Raw genomic sequence first — 17,831 nt, 5'->3', positions numbered from 1 at the left:
GATAATTGTATAGAAACTATTTCCTAATTCTGAAAATATTAAATACAATAATATTTTATTTATTAAAATGCCCTTATTTGAAATTGATTATTTCAGTATTTATTAGCATTATTTATGTAATTTAAGCTCTCTTAAAAATGCTATGGAGTGCAACATGAAGTCTGTCAATTTATTCGCCAGAAAGATGGTGGGTGGGATCAACAATTTCATTGGTTGAAGTGCAATGAAAACCACGCCCATACACTCAAAGACAGTGGAAACAAAGAAAACAAATGGTGATACTGGTCTATAACAGTGTTGTCCTAATAGACTTTTTCACTGATCCTTACTGGCTGATTCCAACATTGATCTGTTCATCGGATAATACATATTTTTATTATTTGTGGTGTGGAATGTATATCGGCTAGATCAAGTGAAATTACTTGAAAGAGAACAATGGTAGGTATGAAAAACACCAACCTATTAATATCAATCGTCTGGAATTGGAGCTTTTGCTGTCTTTGATTTGAAGTGGAGTGGTAATTTTATTTTTTGATGACACCGAGTGGCAACTATAATTAAGTTAAGCTCATGTTCAACGTTGCGGACACGTTTGTTACTGGAAACTTTTGAATACACTTCGGACTTGGAGATTTTGTATGTGTAAGTAATAAGCAACAATCATTTTTTGATACAAATGTGCTGTTTTAGATTGCAATTTTGTTCAGTTAGAGACACATTACGTATCTCTAGCATGTGTGCGCTTAGCTGTTGTGTGGCTGCTAGCTTCTATTAGCCTATAAGTCTATGTTTGGAGGACATTTGATTACTTTTTGATCAATCTTGTTGCAGACACAGCAGCCAAATTAGCAGCGACAAAGGCTGTAGCCGTTCACGCTAACGCTACAGCCATCGAGGTCCTGGAGCGTCTTGCCGCTTTGAACCTTCAGGTGCGTGACATACAGAAGAACTACAGCCAGTTGGCGGTCACGGTCAGCACTGCCAATCAGATGATCCGAGACCCTGAGAAGAACAGTAAGTGTCTCGCCACTTGTCGAACAACACAAGTTTATGAACACAGCTTTATTTACATAAATACTTTGTATTGATAACCCAATTACAGAAGGCAAAGTAATCTTATTTACGGCCATAATTCTCAAGGAAAAACACTAACAGTAAGACTAAAATACTTAAGGTCACAAGTTGTATTGTTCTTTTTTATCTTTAACAATGAACATGTTTTGACTTCTTTTTGTCTTTACATGGCAATTAACCATGTTAAAATATTACAAAAAAGTTGACCTGGAATGGTTTTAGTATTGTTTGTTGCGGTAAAAGTAGATTTATTCTATGGGATATATTTAATGTGAGGAAAATAGTTCAAAGAGCCTCTTGGAATAGACCATGTTTTATGGAGGCATTCTTGTCTTGTTTTCCGTCAAAAGATTATGTTGGGAAAATTATGACACATTTATTCGTATTAAAATGTTGTTTTCTCTTTGTTTCCCCTTTTATCTCCGCAGCTATAAGTATGTATATATTTAATTTACCTCAAAATAATCACTTTTCAATCAGTGGTGCCCCAATACCATGTGATATTTATTAATAATTAGCCTGTATGATTGGTTTTGCAGGCTTGCTTAATTAACTCACTTGCTAAATGATATCTTAATTTGCGTACATTTGCTTTGAATAACGGTATTGGAGCACCAGTTTTTTTTTAAATCTGTCTTTACAAGCTGCAAAGTCAACATGAGCCACTCCTAATACAGTGGAACCTCGATTTACGAACCTAATTGATTCTTGAACAGTGTTCTTAAATAGAAAAGTTCATATAGTGAAGCAAATGTATCCATAAACAATGTAAATATAAATAATGGCTTCCAGCCTCGACAAAAGTTCATATTTTAGTGAAGGTTTGTCCACTTTCCACACAATATTAAGTGCTATGCAGTACTGTATATTAAACAAACATAACAAGGAGGTGACGGATGAACTATCTCTTTATTAACAAACCAAAACAACTGCCCTGTATGCGTTGCTCTTCTAACACGCGTGCCCACATAGAAGTCCCTTTGGTGCATTCACAAACTATCAGAAATCACAAAAATACATAACTTTAACAACCATATCGCTACAATAATACACAATTTAAAAATGTAAATCCACTTACATTAATATCGACAAATAAGCAGCTGATTAGAGGAGAGAAAGAAGCAGACAGTGGGGGTGAAGGAACTTGTGTCTATGTGTTCCAAGTAGCTTACGCAGCTAGAGGCTGCGTAAGCTACTTCTCCAGTCAGCTGGACAGATTTATAACGCCACGGTGACGTTTTGGCGAACTTACGAAACTGAAACAATACTAAGAGAATGCCATTGTAAGTTAATATTACCACAGACACTTGTAAACGTGTTAGCATATTCGCTTATGCCAACGACGCTAGCTTGATTACATTACGATTGCACGTACAAATACGCATGAAAACACTCCTTCAGACATCACTAATGGGACGGTTAAGTAAGTATGAATTGTTGTAGTTATATTGTAAAACTTAAACATTGCTTAAGTGATGAATGAAGAATCCTTGTTAGCAGAAACGCTATGGACAGTTATATTTCCGATTCAAGGCACGAAACAGGAAGTACGTGTTCTACTTGCAGTGAGCAAACTCGTCCACAAGATGGCGCCATAGCACAAACTATATAATCAAGTGTCTGTCGGTGTAATATGAAAACTATTTGTTGAATAGAAGACATTATGATCGTTGGCGAAGAAAGATCCATTAACTATCTGCACCATTTTATTAGCCGTAGGGTTTTAAAGCGTTGGAAAAAAGTAGCGGCTTATAGTCCGGAAAATACGTTAAGTCTGCGTTGTCATATTTTTCAAAATGAATAGATGAATCGTTAGCACATTGAAGCATAGTCGTCTGGATTTAATGGTTCACAAATGGAAAAGTTTGCGACAAGAGGTGTTCGTAAATGGAGGTTATACTGTAATGCCTCAACTCCGCTCAAGCATGAGCTCTACGCACACTGCAAAGCATGGACCTCTTTTCGTCTGTCTTCCTTCAGTGTCCTTTCAAAATGAATACGACAGACGAGCTTCTCTTTGAATGCTGAGCTACACTAATTGATTGGCTCTTCCTCTTCCGCCCGCCCTCGCATTTCTTGCTCTTTATTGGTTTTATTGTCTGCTGCGTTAAATCAATGACTGAGCAACTTGGCTGCTTTCAATTTTCCTCTCGTCATCGTCGCTCACTGCTTCCCTCAGCTGTACTCTTTTCCATTTACGCTTTTAGTACCCAAACTATCTCGTCTTCTTAATTAGTCCACGCTGCAGGAGCTAAAGTGAAGGATTTAGAGGATGAAGCTGACAGGCTGTTGGAGAAGCTGCAGCCCATCAGAAAGCTGGAAGACAATTTGAGGCGAAACATCTCCCAAATCAAGGAGCTCATCATTCAAGCCAGGAAACAAGCCAACTCAGTGAGGAATATTTCACTAGAATAGACGGTTTTGTGACGCAACACATTAAAAGTTCACTGTCGCCCCTTTTAGATCAAAGTCTCGGTGTCATCAGGTGGCGACTGTCTCCGAAGTTACCGGCCAGACATCCGGAAGGGCAGGTACAACACCATCATCCTTCACGTCAAAACCACCACGCCCGATAATCTGCTCTTCTACCTCGGTTCTGCCAAATATGTAAGTAGACTAACTGTGCTGATGGTCTCATAAACAATCATTTTCCCAGACATTTTGTGTAAATACTGGAAAATTGCAGGTCTCACAAAGTGTTACGCAGTACTGTATATCAAACATAAAAAGGAGGTGAAGGATCAACTATCTCTTTATTTACAAGCCAAAACAACGACAAGCTCAAGCTCATTTTGTCCATTGTTAAGTCAGAATTCATCATGATTAATCACATTGTCCACACAGTAGTTAACACATAATTAATCACGATTAATCGCAATTGACCATAGTTAACTCATAATTGATTGTGATTAATCTCATTGCCAATAGTTAACTCAGAATTAATTGTGATTAATCATATTTGGTCCATAGTTAACTCAGAATTTAACGTGATCATCACATATTCCATAGAGTAGTTAACGCATTAATTGTGATTAATCAAATTTTGTCCATAGTTAACCTATAATTATTGGCGATTAATCATATTTTTGTCCATAGTTAACTTATATTAAATTGTGCATTTTGTCTATTGTTAACCCAGAATTAATTGTGATTAGAGATGCCGATAAATGCTTTAAAATGTAATATCGGAAATTATCGGTATTGTTTTTTTTATTATCGGTATCGTTTTTTTTTTTTTTATTAAATCAACATAAAAAACACAAGATACACCAACCCAAAAAACCTCCCTCCCCCATTTACACGCATTCACACTCATTCACGCAAAAGGGTTGTTTCTTTCTGTTATTAATATTCTGGTTCCTACATTATATATCAATATATATCAATACAGTCTGCAGGGGATACAGTCCGTAAGCACACATGATTGTGCGTGCTGCTGGTCCACTAATAGTACTAACCTTTAACAGCTAATTTTACTCATTTTCATTAATTACTAGTTTCTATGTAAGTGTTTTTATATTCTTTTACTTTCTTTTTTATTCAAGAAAATGTTTTGAATTTATTTATCTTATTTTATTTATTTATTTATTTTTTTAAAGGACCTTATCTTCACCATACCTGGTTGTTCAAATTAGGCATAATAATGTGTTAATTCCACGACTGTGTATATCGGTATCGGTTGATATCGGTATCTGTAATTAAGAGTTGGAGAATATCGGATATCGGCAAAAAAGCCATTATCGGACATCCCTAATTGTGATCAATCGCATTGTCCATACAGTAGTTAACACAAATTTAATCGTGATAATCGCATTTCATCCATTGTTAACTCAAAATTAATCACAATAATAGCAAATGTATGTTTTTTTTGTCAAGTTGGCACATGTCGGCTAATGGCGTGACAGCAGGATGTAGAGATAAAAAAATGTCGCACAGGTCAAAATTGTGATCTTTATTCCTGCACACTGACAAACAGGCAATACTCCAGCACCATAGTAAGAAGCATCAGGTGAATTTGAATAGACTTGATAAGAAATACAAAACAGGTGCACTGACAGAAAACTCGACAGACAGTGAAGGTGCAACAAAGACAACGATTCCAACATGAAGTAAAATCAATATAAGACCTGGCCCTCTTGGCCAGGTCTCCCTTGGAAAAGAGATCTTTGATCTCAATGGGATTTTACCTGGTTAAATAAAGGCTAATAATAATAATAAATAAGAGCACTAAGCCAGGAAACTTGGCAAAATAGGAAAATAACTAACAAAGTTCAAACTGTCATGTTGGATCATGACATTTTTATCACTGATAGTCATACCTGATTAAAATACTCACCTAAAATGGGTCTGGGCAATCTGTTTAAAGCAATTTTTTATTAAACATGTTTTTTTGAACAACTCAACACAAAATGGACACAGACAAAAATGCACAGACACAGAACATTTTCCACTTGGAGCCTAATCCAGTCCTTTAGTGCTCTTTCTTTCTCCTATTATTAAATATAGATATATTTTGAAATATATATCTATGTTTAAGTTTTCTCTACTATTTCTCCCCCTGTCTCATCACATGTTTGTCTATCTGGATTCTGGTTTAGTTGCACATATGTTATTTGCATGCATGTGCGGTGAAAAGTCAATGCCAAACACTGTCCTAAAGGCTATATACAGTACAGCCAGAGCATTATGAGAGCAATGTGATTGGGTGTTTTGAGGGCTCACCAGGAAATCATAATCACTCCTATTTCTTCATGGTGCATGGAGTTTGGATTAATCCTACGCCAGTTGCATGAAAGACAGCTCTATGAACCACTGCACCACCTGTAATCCTTTTCAACTATGATCTCTACTGTAGCAATAAAAAAATGTTGACCCTTTTAAACAAGAATAAAATACTAAATTTTTAGTGAAAAGTAGTGTTTTCTTCAACAAGAGATTTCTTGCTTGCAGTCATGCCAATAACATCCTTTGTTGGACAGAACGCCCAATTTTCCGTCCTTGATGTTGAATTTTTTTTAAATATGTATGCTAAACTACACGCATAACTAATTGCCATTCTGATATGCTGTTCTTTTCATGCAAAGTACTTGCTATACTTTTAGTATTTGGGCCACAATACTAATTAGAGATACATTTTATCTTAAGTAATAATTTGGAGTACTTGAAAAAGTGGATATGAAAGCGAAGTTAAATTACTGTACGTGTATACTGCACAACTGAGCAGATCCAGTTTAAGTAGGGTAACCAGCATTTTCAAGCAGCTTGCTGACCACTCATGCAGGTATTGCCATTTTCAGAAAAATGACAGCTGGAGGTTGCCTACAGCCACAGCTGTTAATGTTTTTGACTCAGCTTTTAATCGAATACAGGCCTCAATTAGAGTTCTAGTGGCATTTCAAGAATAAAGTTGAAAAATTAGGACAATACAAAAAAATAATGCTGATTATTAGCGCTGTGAATATTTGGGCACGTAACAATTTGATCCGATTCTGATTCGTGGGGTGACGAGTCGATTTAGAAACGACTCTCGATTCAACACAATTATCAATTCCAACCGATTCTCGCAATGTATGGTATGATAATTACAAACCCCGTTTCCATATGAGTTGGTAAATTGTGTTAGATGTAAATATAAACGGAATACAATGATTTGCAAATCCTTTTCAACCCATATTCAATTCACTACAAAGACAAGATATTTGATGTTCAAACTCATAAACCTTATTTATTTATTTTTTGCAAATAATAATTAACTTAGAATTTCATGGCTGCAACATGTGCCAAAGTAGTTGGGAAAGGGCATGTTCACCACTGTGTTACATGGCCTTTCCTTTTAACAACACTCAGTAAACGTTTGGGAACTGAGGAGACGCATTTTTTTAAGCTTCTCACGTGGAATTCTTTCCCATTCTTGCTTGATGTACAGCTTAAGTTGTTCAACAGTCTGGGGGTCTCCGTTGTGGTATTTTAGGCTTCATAATGCGCCACACATTTTCAATGGGAGACAGGTCTGGACTACAGGCAGGCCAGTCTAGTACCCGCACTCTTTTACTATGAAGCCACATTGATGTAACACGTGGCTTGGCATTGTCTTGCTGAAATAAGCAGGGGCGTCCATGGTAACGTTGCTTGGATGGCAACAAATGTTGCTCCAAAACCTGTATGTACCTTTCATCATTAATTGCACTTTCACAGATGTGTAAGTTACCCATGTCTTGGGCACTAATACACCCCCATACCATCACAGATGCTGGCTTTTCAACTTTGCGCCTATAACAATCCGGATGGTTCTTTTCCTCTTTGGTCCGGAGGACACAACGTCCACAGTTTCCAAAAACAATTTGAAATGTGGACTCTTCAGACAGACCACAGAACACTTTTCCACTTTGTATCAGTCCATCTTAGATGAGCTCAGGCCCAGCGAAGCCGACGGCGTTTCTGGGTGTTGTTGATAAACGGTTTTCGCCTTGCATAGGAGAGTTTTAACTTGCACTTACAGATGTAGCGACCAACTGTAGTTACTGATAGTGGGTTTCTGAAGTGTTCCTGAGCCCATGATATCCTTTACACACTGATGTCGCTTGTTGATGCAGTACAGCCTGAGGGATCGAAGGTCACGGGCTTAGCTGCTTACGTGCAGTGATTTCTCCAGATTCTCTGAACCCTTTGATGATATTATGGACCGTAGATGGTGAAATCCCTAAATTCCTTGCAATAGCTGGTTGAGAAAGGTTTTCCTTAAACTGTTAAACAATTTGCTCACGCATTTGTTGACAAAGTGGTGACCCTCGCCCCATCCTTGTTTGTGAATGACTAAGCATTTCATGGAATCTACTTTCATACCCAATCATGGCACCCACCTGTTCCCAATTTGCCTGTTCACCTGTGGGATGTTCCAAATAAGTGTTTGATGAGCATTCCTCAACTTTATCAGTATTTATTGCCACCTTTCCTAACTTCTTTGTCACGTGTTGCTGGCATCAAATTCTAAAGTTAATGATTTTTTGCAAAAAAACATTTTTTTATCAGTTTGAACATCAAATATGTTGTCTTTGTAGCATATTCAACTGAATTTGGGTTGAAAATGATTAGCAAATCATTGTATTCTGTTTATATTTATATCTAACACAATTTCCCAACTCATATGGAAGTGGGGTTTGTATAATGAAACTTTTTCAAAACAGGTTACAGGTTACAAAAGCTCATTTTGGTTGCATGGAGATAGATCGATCGATAGATAGATAGATAGATACTTTATTTATTCCCGGGAGTAAATTCAGGTTTATTGCACAATTCCGTTCAAGATTAGACAAACAATGTATAGGGAGACAGAACAGGAACGCTGACGGTACAGTCAATTACAGCACTCCTTAAAAGGTAGGAATAAGGTGAACGCTGGGGGGGTGTAAATTAAAAAAATGTCGATCTCAGACTGGGCCCTTGGGAAGGGGGTCCAGACTGAGGCTAAGACAAAAAAAACTTTTTTTAAATTGATTCCTGTACAAAAATTATATATAAATTTTTTTTTTTTCTATTGATTTTTTCAATTATGAATCAATTTAGAATCGGAAGTGTAAAAATGACAATTCTGATGTGAATCGATCTTTTTGTGCACACCTATTGATTAATGTACACAGTCCTTCTTAACAAATACATACATGAAAACCTTTAAAAAATAATTTTGCAATAAATAAGCTGTATTAAAATGAAGACTGTTGTATTTAATTTGATTCTTATAGTTCTTTAATACTACCAAACACATTATTTTTCTTCTCATTTTCATTTTTTTCCAGTGTGGCCCAAATACTCGTTTTTACAACATTGCGGTGCTCCACACAAAATTGTGCAACACTAATCGCATTTAAAAGATGAGTGGATATGCACAGAAAGCTACTGACGATCCAAAAGTGTGTTTATAAGTGTAAGCCTGCTTCTGATGTCCAAATAAGCCTTGACAATTAACCGCTTTTAGTTGCTATCTGCTTTTAGCTTGATTTCCCCTGAGAAATCACCCCTTTGCTGCGTTTGACTGGGAAGTCTTAAGCACTCCTGCTTACGTGTGTGTGTGTCGCTAAAAGTCTGCATAAGTGAAACATTCCGCATGAACGGCGGCGTGTGCGCCTGTGTTCACATGCGCCGCTAACATTTCACTAATAGTGCATAATGTTAGCTGAATAACGACGCGGCCCTGTGATCTGTGCTAATGAATAATCGCCATTCCTCCGGGGAGACGACCAAGATAAGAGGGCGTGTGTGCGAGTGTGTGTTTGCGTCTTCAAATTTGACTCCCTAATAACCTCTAACTGTGCTTAATGTTATATGAATAATAATAATGCTCGGTGTAAGTGTGTTCTTCAGTGGCATCTAGATGAGAGCATATGCTTCAAAGCCTCTTATTATTATTTTTTTTGCAGCTCATACATAATAATAATATTAATCAAAAAACAGAACTGAGGAAATCGGCTTAAAGAGGCAGAAGAGTTAAAGTTCCAAAATTGCTCCTTCACTGACTCAGGCCCTGCATTTAAATATTCTATTACATAGATATTTAAATTGTTGTTTGATTGTATTATATTTAATCTAGAGCAAAACTAAATAAGGCATGGGAGTAACGTACATATACCGGTAATGTAGTATTAATGTATTTTAACACACTGTTATAGTTCTGTATTCTGTTTTAACATAGAAGTACATTCTGTATTTGTTATTCTTTTTTATTAGCCTTAGTAAATAAAGCCCCAGTTGTATTAACTTTTGCTGCCAGTAGGGGTGTCTGATATCAGTTAAAAAAAAGTATATATTCAAAAATCTCAGATATAAACTCTTATAGAAGCAATTAGCCAGTTCACATCTAAATGTCCTCCATTAAACACACAAGGTTGCTGTTTTCTTCTGTTTTAGTCATTTACAAAACGTAAACATGGTGGGCTATAGGATACTAGGAGCTAGCCGCTACACAACAGCTAAGCACACAATAGCACACGAGCTAAGCGGTATTAACTGTCCTTAATGGAACAATATATATTGACATGTGTCAATATAAACAACTATCAAATAATAATACTTGCATATTGCTTACCGTACATGTACATAAGCTTATTATAAGGTATCCAGGAAGAAACGTGTCCGCATCATTTGACTTACTGCGTCATGAGCTCAACTGATTGAATTATTCAATTTAAAGACAGCATACTCATCTCATACGGTTAGTGTTTTTCATATATACCTTGTGCTCTTAATAATTCCCCTTGATCAAACCTATTTTTAACATTCCACGCAAAAAATAAAAGTATATACTATTTTGTATCGAATTAACATCAAGCAACTACACAACAGCTAAGCACACAATAGACTTAATTGGTGTTCCTAATTGGACACTATTAGTCTAAAACAACACATTTGTCAATAAAAACAAGTAATTTTAGTTGCATATTATTCACACATACAAAATCTATATGGCAAAAACAAATTAGAAAGTATCCAGTAACAAACCTGTCTGCGTCATTCAACTTACTGCAGCATTGGGTTAACTTAATGAATAATTGTGGCCATAAGTGTAACATAAGTAAATATGACTCCACTTCAACATAAAGAAAGTATAAGTCTATTCCAAATGATTAATAATAAATAGGTTGGTACTTGTTTTCTGTTGTAATAATTTCACATGACCAAGCCTTTTCAAACCTTTTTTCGACACTACAAAAGAAAGAAAAAGTGTGTGATTGGTATCAGCCAATATTCAAAGGTCAATATCTGTATCGTATCAAAAGTGAAAAAATTGCATTGGGACACCCCGAGCAGCAAGTCTCAAAAGGCGGGTTGCATTATGGTAATAACATGCACTAAATCGGGGATTCTCAAACTGCGGTATGTGTGCCACTAGTTGTACGCCAAAGAATCACTTGATTAAAGTACTGTTTTATTTTCCTATATTTAAACACAGTGTTACTGTTCAAACTGTGTGTAATGTTACAGTGACCAAACATATTAAATAAGCGTGTTCAATAAAACCTCTGCCTTGTTTTTAATGAATACTTAGGCCTACTACACTACTGTATTTGAATGTTGTCATTATGGTGGTACTTGGAGAGGCAAGTGTATTCTGAGGTGGCGCTGAAAAATATTTCAGAACCATTGCACTAAATCATTGTACAGTAGAGTTTCTAAAGTCAGAATTTCAAGTCGCTGCTTAGCCTTCCATTTTGTGTTAAAACATATTTTTCCCAAAGGAAATAATATAACTATCACAAACCTTTTAACTGTTAACCAAGTGTAGAAATAAGTAACCACTATTATTATCCATAAAAAAATTTCAGAAAATGTTAGAGTTGGGCCCAGACTTGAGGCTCCTCAACTTGCACATTGATGTACATTCCATCCCTTGCCTTTTATTAATATTCTCAAATTAGCCATGTTGTACTGAGCAGCCAGGACAGACGCATGTCTACTGTGTCCTACGTCCCGTTAACTTATTTTCTGTTATGCCCCTCTTTAGAAAAAATAAAACATTTTGTGCCCCCTCCTTACTCTCCGCCGCGACTATAAATAGTATCATTTGTCTATAAAAGTGTTAAGTACACCTCTGCTTAACATTGTATCCTTATTAACAATAAAGAAAACAAAAAAAGAAATATAGATCAACAAAATTGCGTTAACTTCGTTTTTTAGTTTGTAACATAAAATATTTAAAGAACATCAATTTGCCTTAAATTAAAAAAAAAGTAAATTCTTATTTAAATTCAAAAAGTTTTTTAGACCAACTTGAATAGTTTGATACTACTAAATTAAATTAAATAAACTACTGATGTTTTTTTGTTTTTTTTAATGAAACTGAGGTGTGGGACGGCCCGACCCATTATTTGAGAAGAACTGCATTAAAACTAGAGATGTGATGTTCGCGAATGAGTCGAGTCTTTTGAACGGCCCTTTCAAGTGAACAATTCGTAGCTGTAATTTGTTTGTTTGAGAGCCGTTCTTTATGCAAGTTGCCCACGCTGCCCTCTCAGAACCCGAAACAAAATCAGCTTTATTGGCTTTACTTATTAAAGGAATATTTACATAGGGTTATACTTGTATAGTGCTTTTCTAAAACGCTTTGACACTATTTCCACATTCACCCATTCACACACACATTCACACACTGATGGTGGGAGCTGCCATGCAAGGCGCTAACCAGGACCCATCAGGAGCAAGGGTGAAGTTTCTTGCTCAAGGACACAACGGACGTGACTAGGATGGTAGAAGGTGAGGATTGAACCAGGAACCCTCAGGTTGCTGGTACAGCCACTTTCTCAACTGCGCCACGCCGTCCCCTATAACATCACAGAGTTAAGAGTCGTGCCAGAAGACTCTATTCACGTTAACACTATCATTAACTAATTGGAAAGGGATATCAGCGTCTTGAAATGAAAACAAATTTATAAAGTTATATCCACTAGATATAGCGTAAATCGTCACCGTCAAAGAATGGGGAAACGACACCATGAAAAGAAAAGCCAAATTAGATTATCATAATTTCAAAACAATTCGCCCTTATAGTGTTTATATTGGTGTAATGTATACATCCTTGTATCTTATTACTGCCGTGAGTGATTGTTCCTTTGATGAAAACAAGTTACTTAAAAAATTATTAAATATAGGAAGGAGCCAATCTTTTGAACGGCTCTTTTAAAGGAACTGCTCCTCAAGATACGGCTCCTCTCTAAGAGCCATAAATCTAATTTCTTGTTAAAACCACTCTTGGTGACCCCCCGCCCCCAAAAACAAATCCAAAGAAAAAGACTTAATGAGATGCAGCGTTGCAAGATATGCTGTGGACTTGTGTGAGGACGTACATATCAGCGGTTTGAATTCTGCATTGTTCAGCAACTTTAGAGGCAATTGTTGAATTACAAATAGCACATATGTGTCAATTTAGAGTACTACCAAAATATGGTGATTAATCAGTTAGAGTAAGTGAAAAGAAAAACTACATATGTGTTATGTTGGGGACGGCATGGCGCGGTTGGGAGAGTGGCTGTGCCAGCAACCTGAGGGTTCCTGGTTCATTCCCCACCTTCTACCAGCCTCGACACGTCCGTTGTGTCCTTGAGCAAGACACTTCACCCTTGCTCCTGATGGGTCGTGGTTAGGGCCTTGCATGGCAGCTCCCACCATCAGTGTGTGAATGTGTGTGTGAATGGGTGAATGTGGAAAAGCGCTTTGAGTACCTTGAAGGTAGAAAAGCGCTATACAAGTATAACCCATTTACCATTTATTTGTTTTTTGTGACATTCTGCTTGTCTGCTTTTTCAGGTGGATTTCTTAGCTTTAGAGATGCGCAAGGGCAAAGTGTATTTCCTCTGGGACGTGGGTTCAGGTGTTGGAAGGGTGGAATACCCCCATCTCATCATCCATGATGGCAACTGGCACAGAATCGAGGCTTCTCGGTAAGACCTGTCTACTTTGTCTGCTTTGTTTAGTGTGTTTACAGCGTCGCTGGCACATGCTCTGTATTCTGTCCTTTCGATACCAGCGACAATACCACTGAGCTCAGTATGCGTTTGTGACAAATACTAAAAAAGGATGGTTATAGTGTAAGTGAGTGTTCACAGAGAGATGTCGTTCATATTACAGCAACTGTGAAGATGCATGCAGGCTTTAGATGAAATAAAAATAAAACACAATCCGAGCACGGTGGAACAGGGGTTAGTGCGTCTGCCTCACAATACGAAGGTCCTGAGTTCGATCCTGCGCTCGGGATCTGTCTGTGTGGAGTTTGCATGTTCTCCCTGTGACTGCGTGGGTTCCCTCCGGGTACTCCGGCTTCCTCCCACTTCCAAAGACATGCACCTGGGGATAGGTTGTTTGGCAACACTAAATTGGCCCTAGTGTGTGAATGTGAGTGTGAATGTTGTCTGTCTATCTGTGTTGGCCCTGCGATGACGTGGCGACTTGTCCAGGGTGCACCCCGCCTTCCGCCCGATTGTAGCTGAGATAGGGACCCCGAAGGGAATAAGCGGTAGAAAATGGATGGATGGATGGATGGATGGATGTTCCCACCCCGCAGGCACAAGACATTGATGCAACGTTGATTATACATGCGAGTCCTTTAAAACTGACTTTGAAACAACGTATTTTTAAATTGAGAGAACGTTGTTGGTTGAGAAATTACCAAATGTCAATGTTCAAACCATCGTCATAACCTGATATTGAATAAACATAGTCAAAAAGTATGTTGTTTCAACGTTGTGTTTGTGTTGTAGAATATTGGTTGGGAAATGACCAAATTTCAATGGTCAAATCAAATTCAGAGCCTAACATTGATTAAACGTTGTCAAAAATGTTTGAGTTGCTCAACGTCAGGACCTAATTCAAAGAGTTCTCAACATTGTTTTAATGTCTTGTGCCTGCTGGGAGTGGTTTATGTTTATGTGCAGCTGGAATAGGCTCCAGCACCCCCCGTGACCCCAAAAGGGACAAGCGGTAGAAAATGGATAAATGAAAGGGTTTGAAAAATTATACTGCGTGATACTGATAAAGCATGTTCCCCAGGGTCACACCCTGGCATCGTACTGCGCCCCCCTCTCCACTATTTGAGAAGAACTGGTTTATTCCAATTTGCCTTGAACTTTTCAGCACAATTTCCTGCTTAATTCTTGTGGGAACACGATGAGTCGCATCATCTTGACCTGATAACATCCAGAAATAGAAAAATAAATAAAAAGCAACCACAGGACGTTATTTATTTCATGAAATTGGGAAAAATGGCCCGGTTTCACTTGGGGAAATCAAGTGTTTGCAACCCTGCCGGCCCGTGACTGTTACATAACATGCAGTCAGTGTGATCAGTGTTCTCTCAGTGAAGGCAGAGATAGTCGTGCGTTCGGGCGGGCCCTCACTGCAGAGACGTCCCAACTGTTCCCCCACACGATGAAACAACAAATTCAAGGTGGCAGCTCAATTTCACTGTACATCTCTGAGGTCCCGCCTGCTGGAAACCTGTCTCCGCAATCACTTTGTCTCGTTCATCTTTTTATGCTCCCAGTTCATATAAGCTGATTTCATGTGACAGAACAAACTCACTCAAATGTCCTGCAGGAAATGCACACTGGCAAATAAAATTACTTCCTAATTTCTGTCTGTCTTCTCCGGCGTCCCCAGTAACGGATTGAATGGTACCATATTAGTGTACCCTCTAGAAGGGCCACAGGCGGCCGTGGTGCCAATCCCAAACAGCGCCAACTCCCCCACTACCTACAGCATCCTGGACGTGGACCAGAACGCCTACCTGTTTGTTGGCGGAATCCTTGGCACAATCAAGGTAGCTTTACATGGTTTTTTTGTGTTTAGAGCAGGGGTGTTCAGAGTGTGGTTGGGGGCCCTTTGCGGCCGGCAGCTAATATTTTAACAGCCCGCGGAAATGCTATTTAAAAAATTAAAATTAAAAAAAACATTAAAAAGTGGAATAAAAGAGCAATCAGGTGAGATGTGACGAGAAAAGGTTGCATTGTTGACTCTAATAACACAAAGCTGCAAAGCAGGCTGTTTTTTTCTTTAAAGCTGTCAAAAAATAATATCAATGTTGTAATGAATTATTGACCTATTCATTGCTCCAATTACCTCACAGCAATAATTCCACTTTGAAATATTTTTGGGGGGAAATATTGCATTTGTTTTGTGTTTACTATATAAAAAACAAAGTTTTCTTTGACAAAAAGGGCATGAAACAAAATAAATCATAAATAATAAAAACAAATAATCAACGGATACACCTGATCGATCTAGAGACTTAAACATTAAAAAGTGACAAAAAATGTTTTAGTTATTTTTGTTTGGATCCCCGATAATTGTAGTGGAAAAAATAATAATGAAATAAAATCAATGTCGTAATGAATTATTGACCTATTCAAGCCTCCAATTACCTCATATTTTTTGGGGAAAATGTTGCATGTTTCTTGTGTTTATCGTATAAAACAAACTTTTCTTTGACAAAAAGGGCATGAACCAAACACAAAAATCATGAAAAAAAACAAAAAAACTTATAATTGACAGTTAGATCTGAAGTTGATCTAGAGACCTAAGTTTTGAAAGCAAAAAAAAAAAATGTATGAATTATTTTTCACACTTTTTTGAGTGGGGCCTTTTTAGATTCCCAATAATTTTAGTGGGAAAAATTTAATTAAAATCAATGTTGTAATGAATTATTGACCTATTCAATCCTCCAATTACCTCGCAGCAAAAATTCTACTTTGAAAATGTTTTGATGTAAATATTGCATAATTTGTGTTTGTCATATAAAAGTTTTCTTTGACAAAAGGGGCATGAAACAAGCAAAAAAAAATCATTAAAAAAAGTTATAAAAACTTGGAATCGACGGATGGATCTAAAGTTAATCTAGAGACTTAAGCCTTGAAAGTACAAAAACTAAATATGACATATTTTTAACATTTTTTTGAGGGGAACAAGCGCTTTTTGTGTCGTCCTCGCCAGTTCCAGGTCCTACATGGCTGTCACAAGTGTCCCAACTTGTCAGATTATATTACAAGCCACCTTATGTCCAGGTGAAAGGCATGATTATGATCAGACCACTCGATGATGTAAACATCTGCACGCAGGAAGTGATGACGTCACCACTAAAAATAGTTTGTCTGCGTTAGCGCTTATAATAACAATATCACTAATACCTGGTTAATATTCAAGTCACAAAATGTAAATGGTGTATTATTGGCGTTTTTTTGAATGGTTATTTATCAGATTTTATGGGCGGTAGAGTGGAACACCCATTGGCCCTGCTGTAAGTGGACTTTTATTTATGTTTATTTAATATTTAGAATGCATTAAAAACATCCATCCGTCGTCATGTCTTTCATAATGATTGTGAACGATAGGCAAAATTACAAAAAAAAGTGCAGTTCCCCTTTAACATTATTATGACTGAGACCCTTTTGTCCCTACGACCAAACTTGAGGGGAGCCCTAAAGGTAAAAAAATAAAACATCAATATATTGGTTTTGAAAATTAAAAATATCAAAATGGCGCTCGCACGTTTTGATTTTTCAGTGTGCGGCCGTCAGTGGAAAAAGTTTGGACCTCTTTTGCTTTAGAGCAACATAAAATGCTCCTTTTTCCTCATTATTATTCAATATCTTGTCTTACAGAAAGCAGATGCTGTAAGGACAACAACATTCACAGGCTGCATGGGGGAGACCTTCCTAGACGGTAAACCTATTGGACTTTGGAACTACAGAGAGAGACAAGGAGACTGTAAAGGATGCGTTGTCAGGTATGACAGAAAATCAACATTTTATATTGAGTGGATTTTATTTCAACAAGCAATGGACATTCAAGCATAAGCAAATATTTTAGATTATGTGTAAGTGTGCAGACACGTTGACTACAACTTTGTATTGTGCATTCAGTAGTGCAATTCTTTCGAATCGTTAATAACATAAAAACTAATAGACAATATTTGGGACAAATGGGACAAGTTTGGGGAGATTTTGACAAGGTGTGAGGGTTATGAATAATAAAACGTTAACATAAAAACTAGAATAGCTAGACAAAAATGTTTGCTGCACAAACATAGCACGAAAGAATTTGGACAATTTTAGAGATGTTGAAAGGGAGGGGGGAGGACGTCACGAGTCAGAATAACTTAAAAACCATAACAGCACAAACCAGCACAAAAGAATGCCAGTGTAATTTTTTTATTTGAAAATGGCGACTTGTCCACTCCTCCGACTCCAATGTCCACCATTAAGGGCCCTAATTACATG

The 17,831-nt window shown here is 37.3% G+C and overlaps 1 protein-coding gene across 4 annotated transcripts in view; it reads left to right on the top strand.

Annotated features, from left to right (window-relative positions):
- lama2 (laminin, alpha 2) overlaps positions 1-17,831 on the top strand; it is a 498,600-nt gene that overhangs the window by 406,146 nt on the left and 74,623 nt on the right. For all 4 annotated transcript variants that reach the window (XM_061987117.2, XM_061987118.2, XM_061987116.2 and 1 more), the window contains exons 47-52: positions 832-1,014; positions 3,311-3,465; positions 3,538-3,681; positions 13,369-13,502; positions 15,217-15,376; positions 17,214-17,338. In XM_061987117.2, coding sequence (XP_061843101.2) covers positions 832-1,014; positions 3,311-3,465; positions 3,538-3,681; positions 13,369-13,502; positions 15,217-15,376; positions 17,214-17,338 — 901 coding nt within the window. The remainder of the gene's footprint in view (positions 1-831; positions 1,015-3,310; positions 3,466-3,537; positions 3,682-13,368; positions 13,503-15,216; positions 15,377-17,213; positions 17,339-17,831) is intronic.

This window comes from Nerophis lumbriciformis, linkage group LG26 (genome assembly GCF_033978685.3).
Source record: "Nerophis lumbriciformis linkage group LG26, RoL_Nlum_v2.1, whole genome shotgun sequence".
NCBI classification, from domain to species: Eukaryota; Metazoa; Chordata; class Actinopteri; order Syngnathiformes; family Syngnathidae; genus Nerophis; species Nerophis lumbriciformis.
This window is presented reverse-complemented; position numbering and strand designations above follow the sequence as displayed.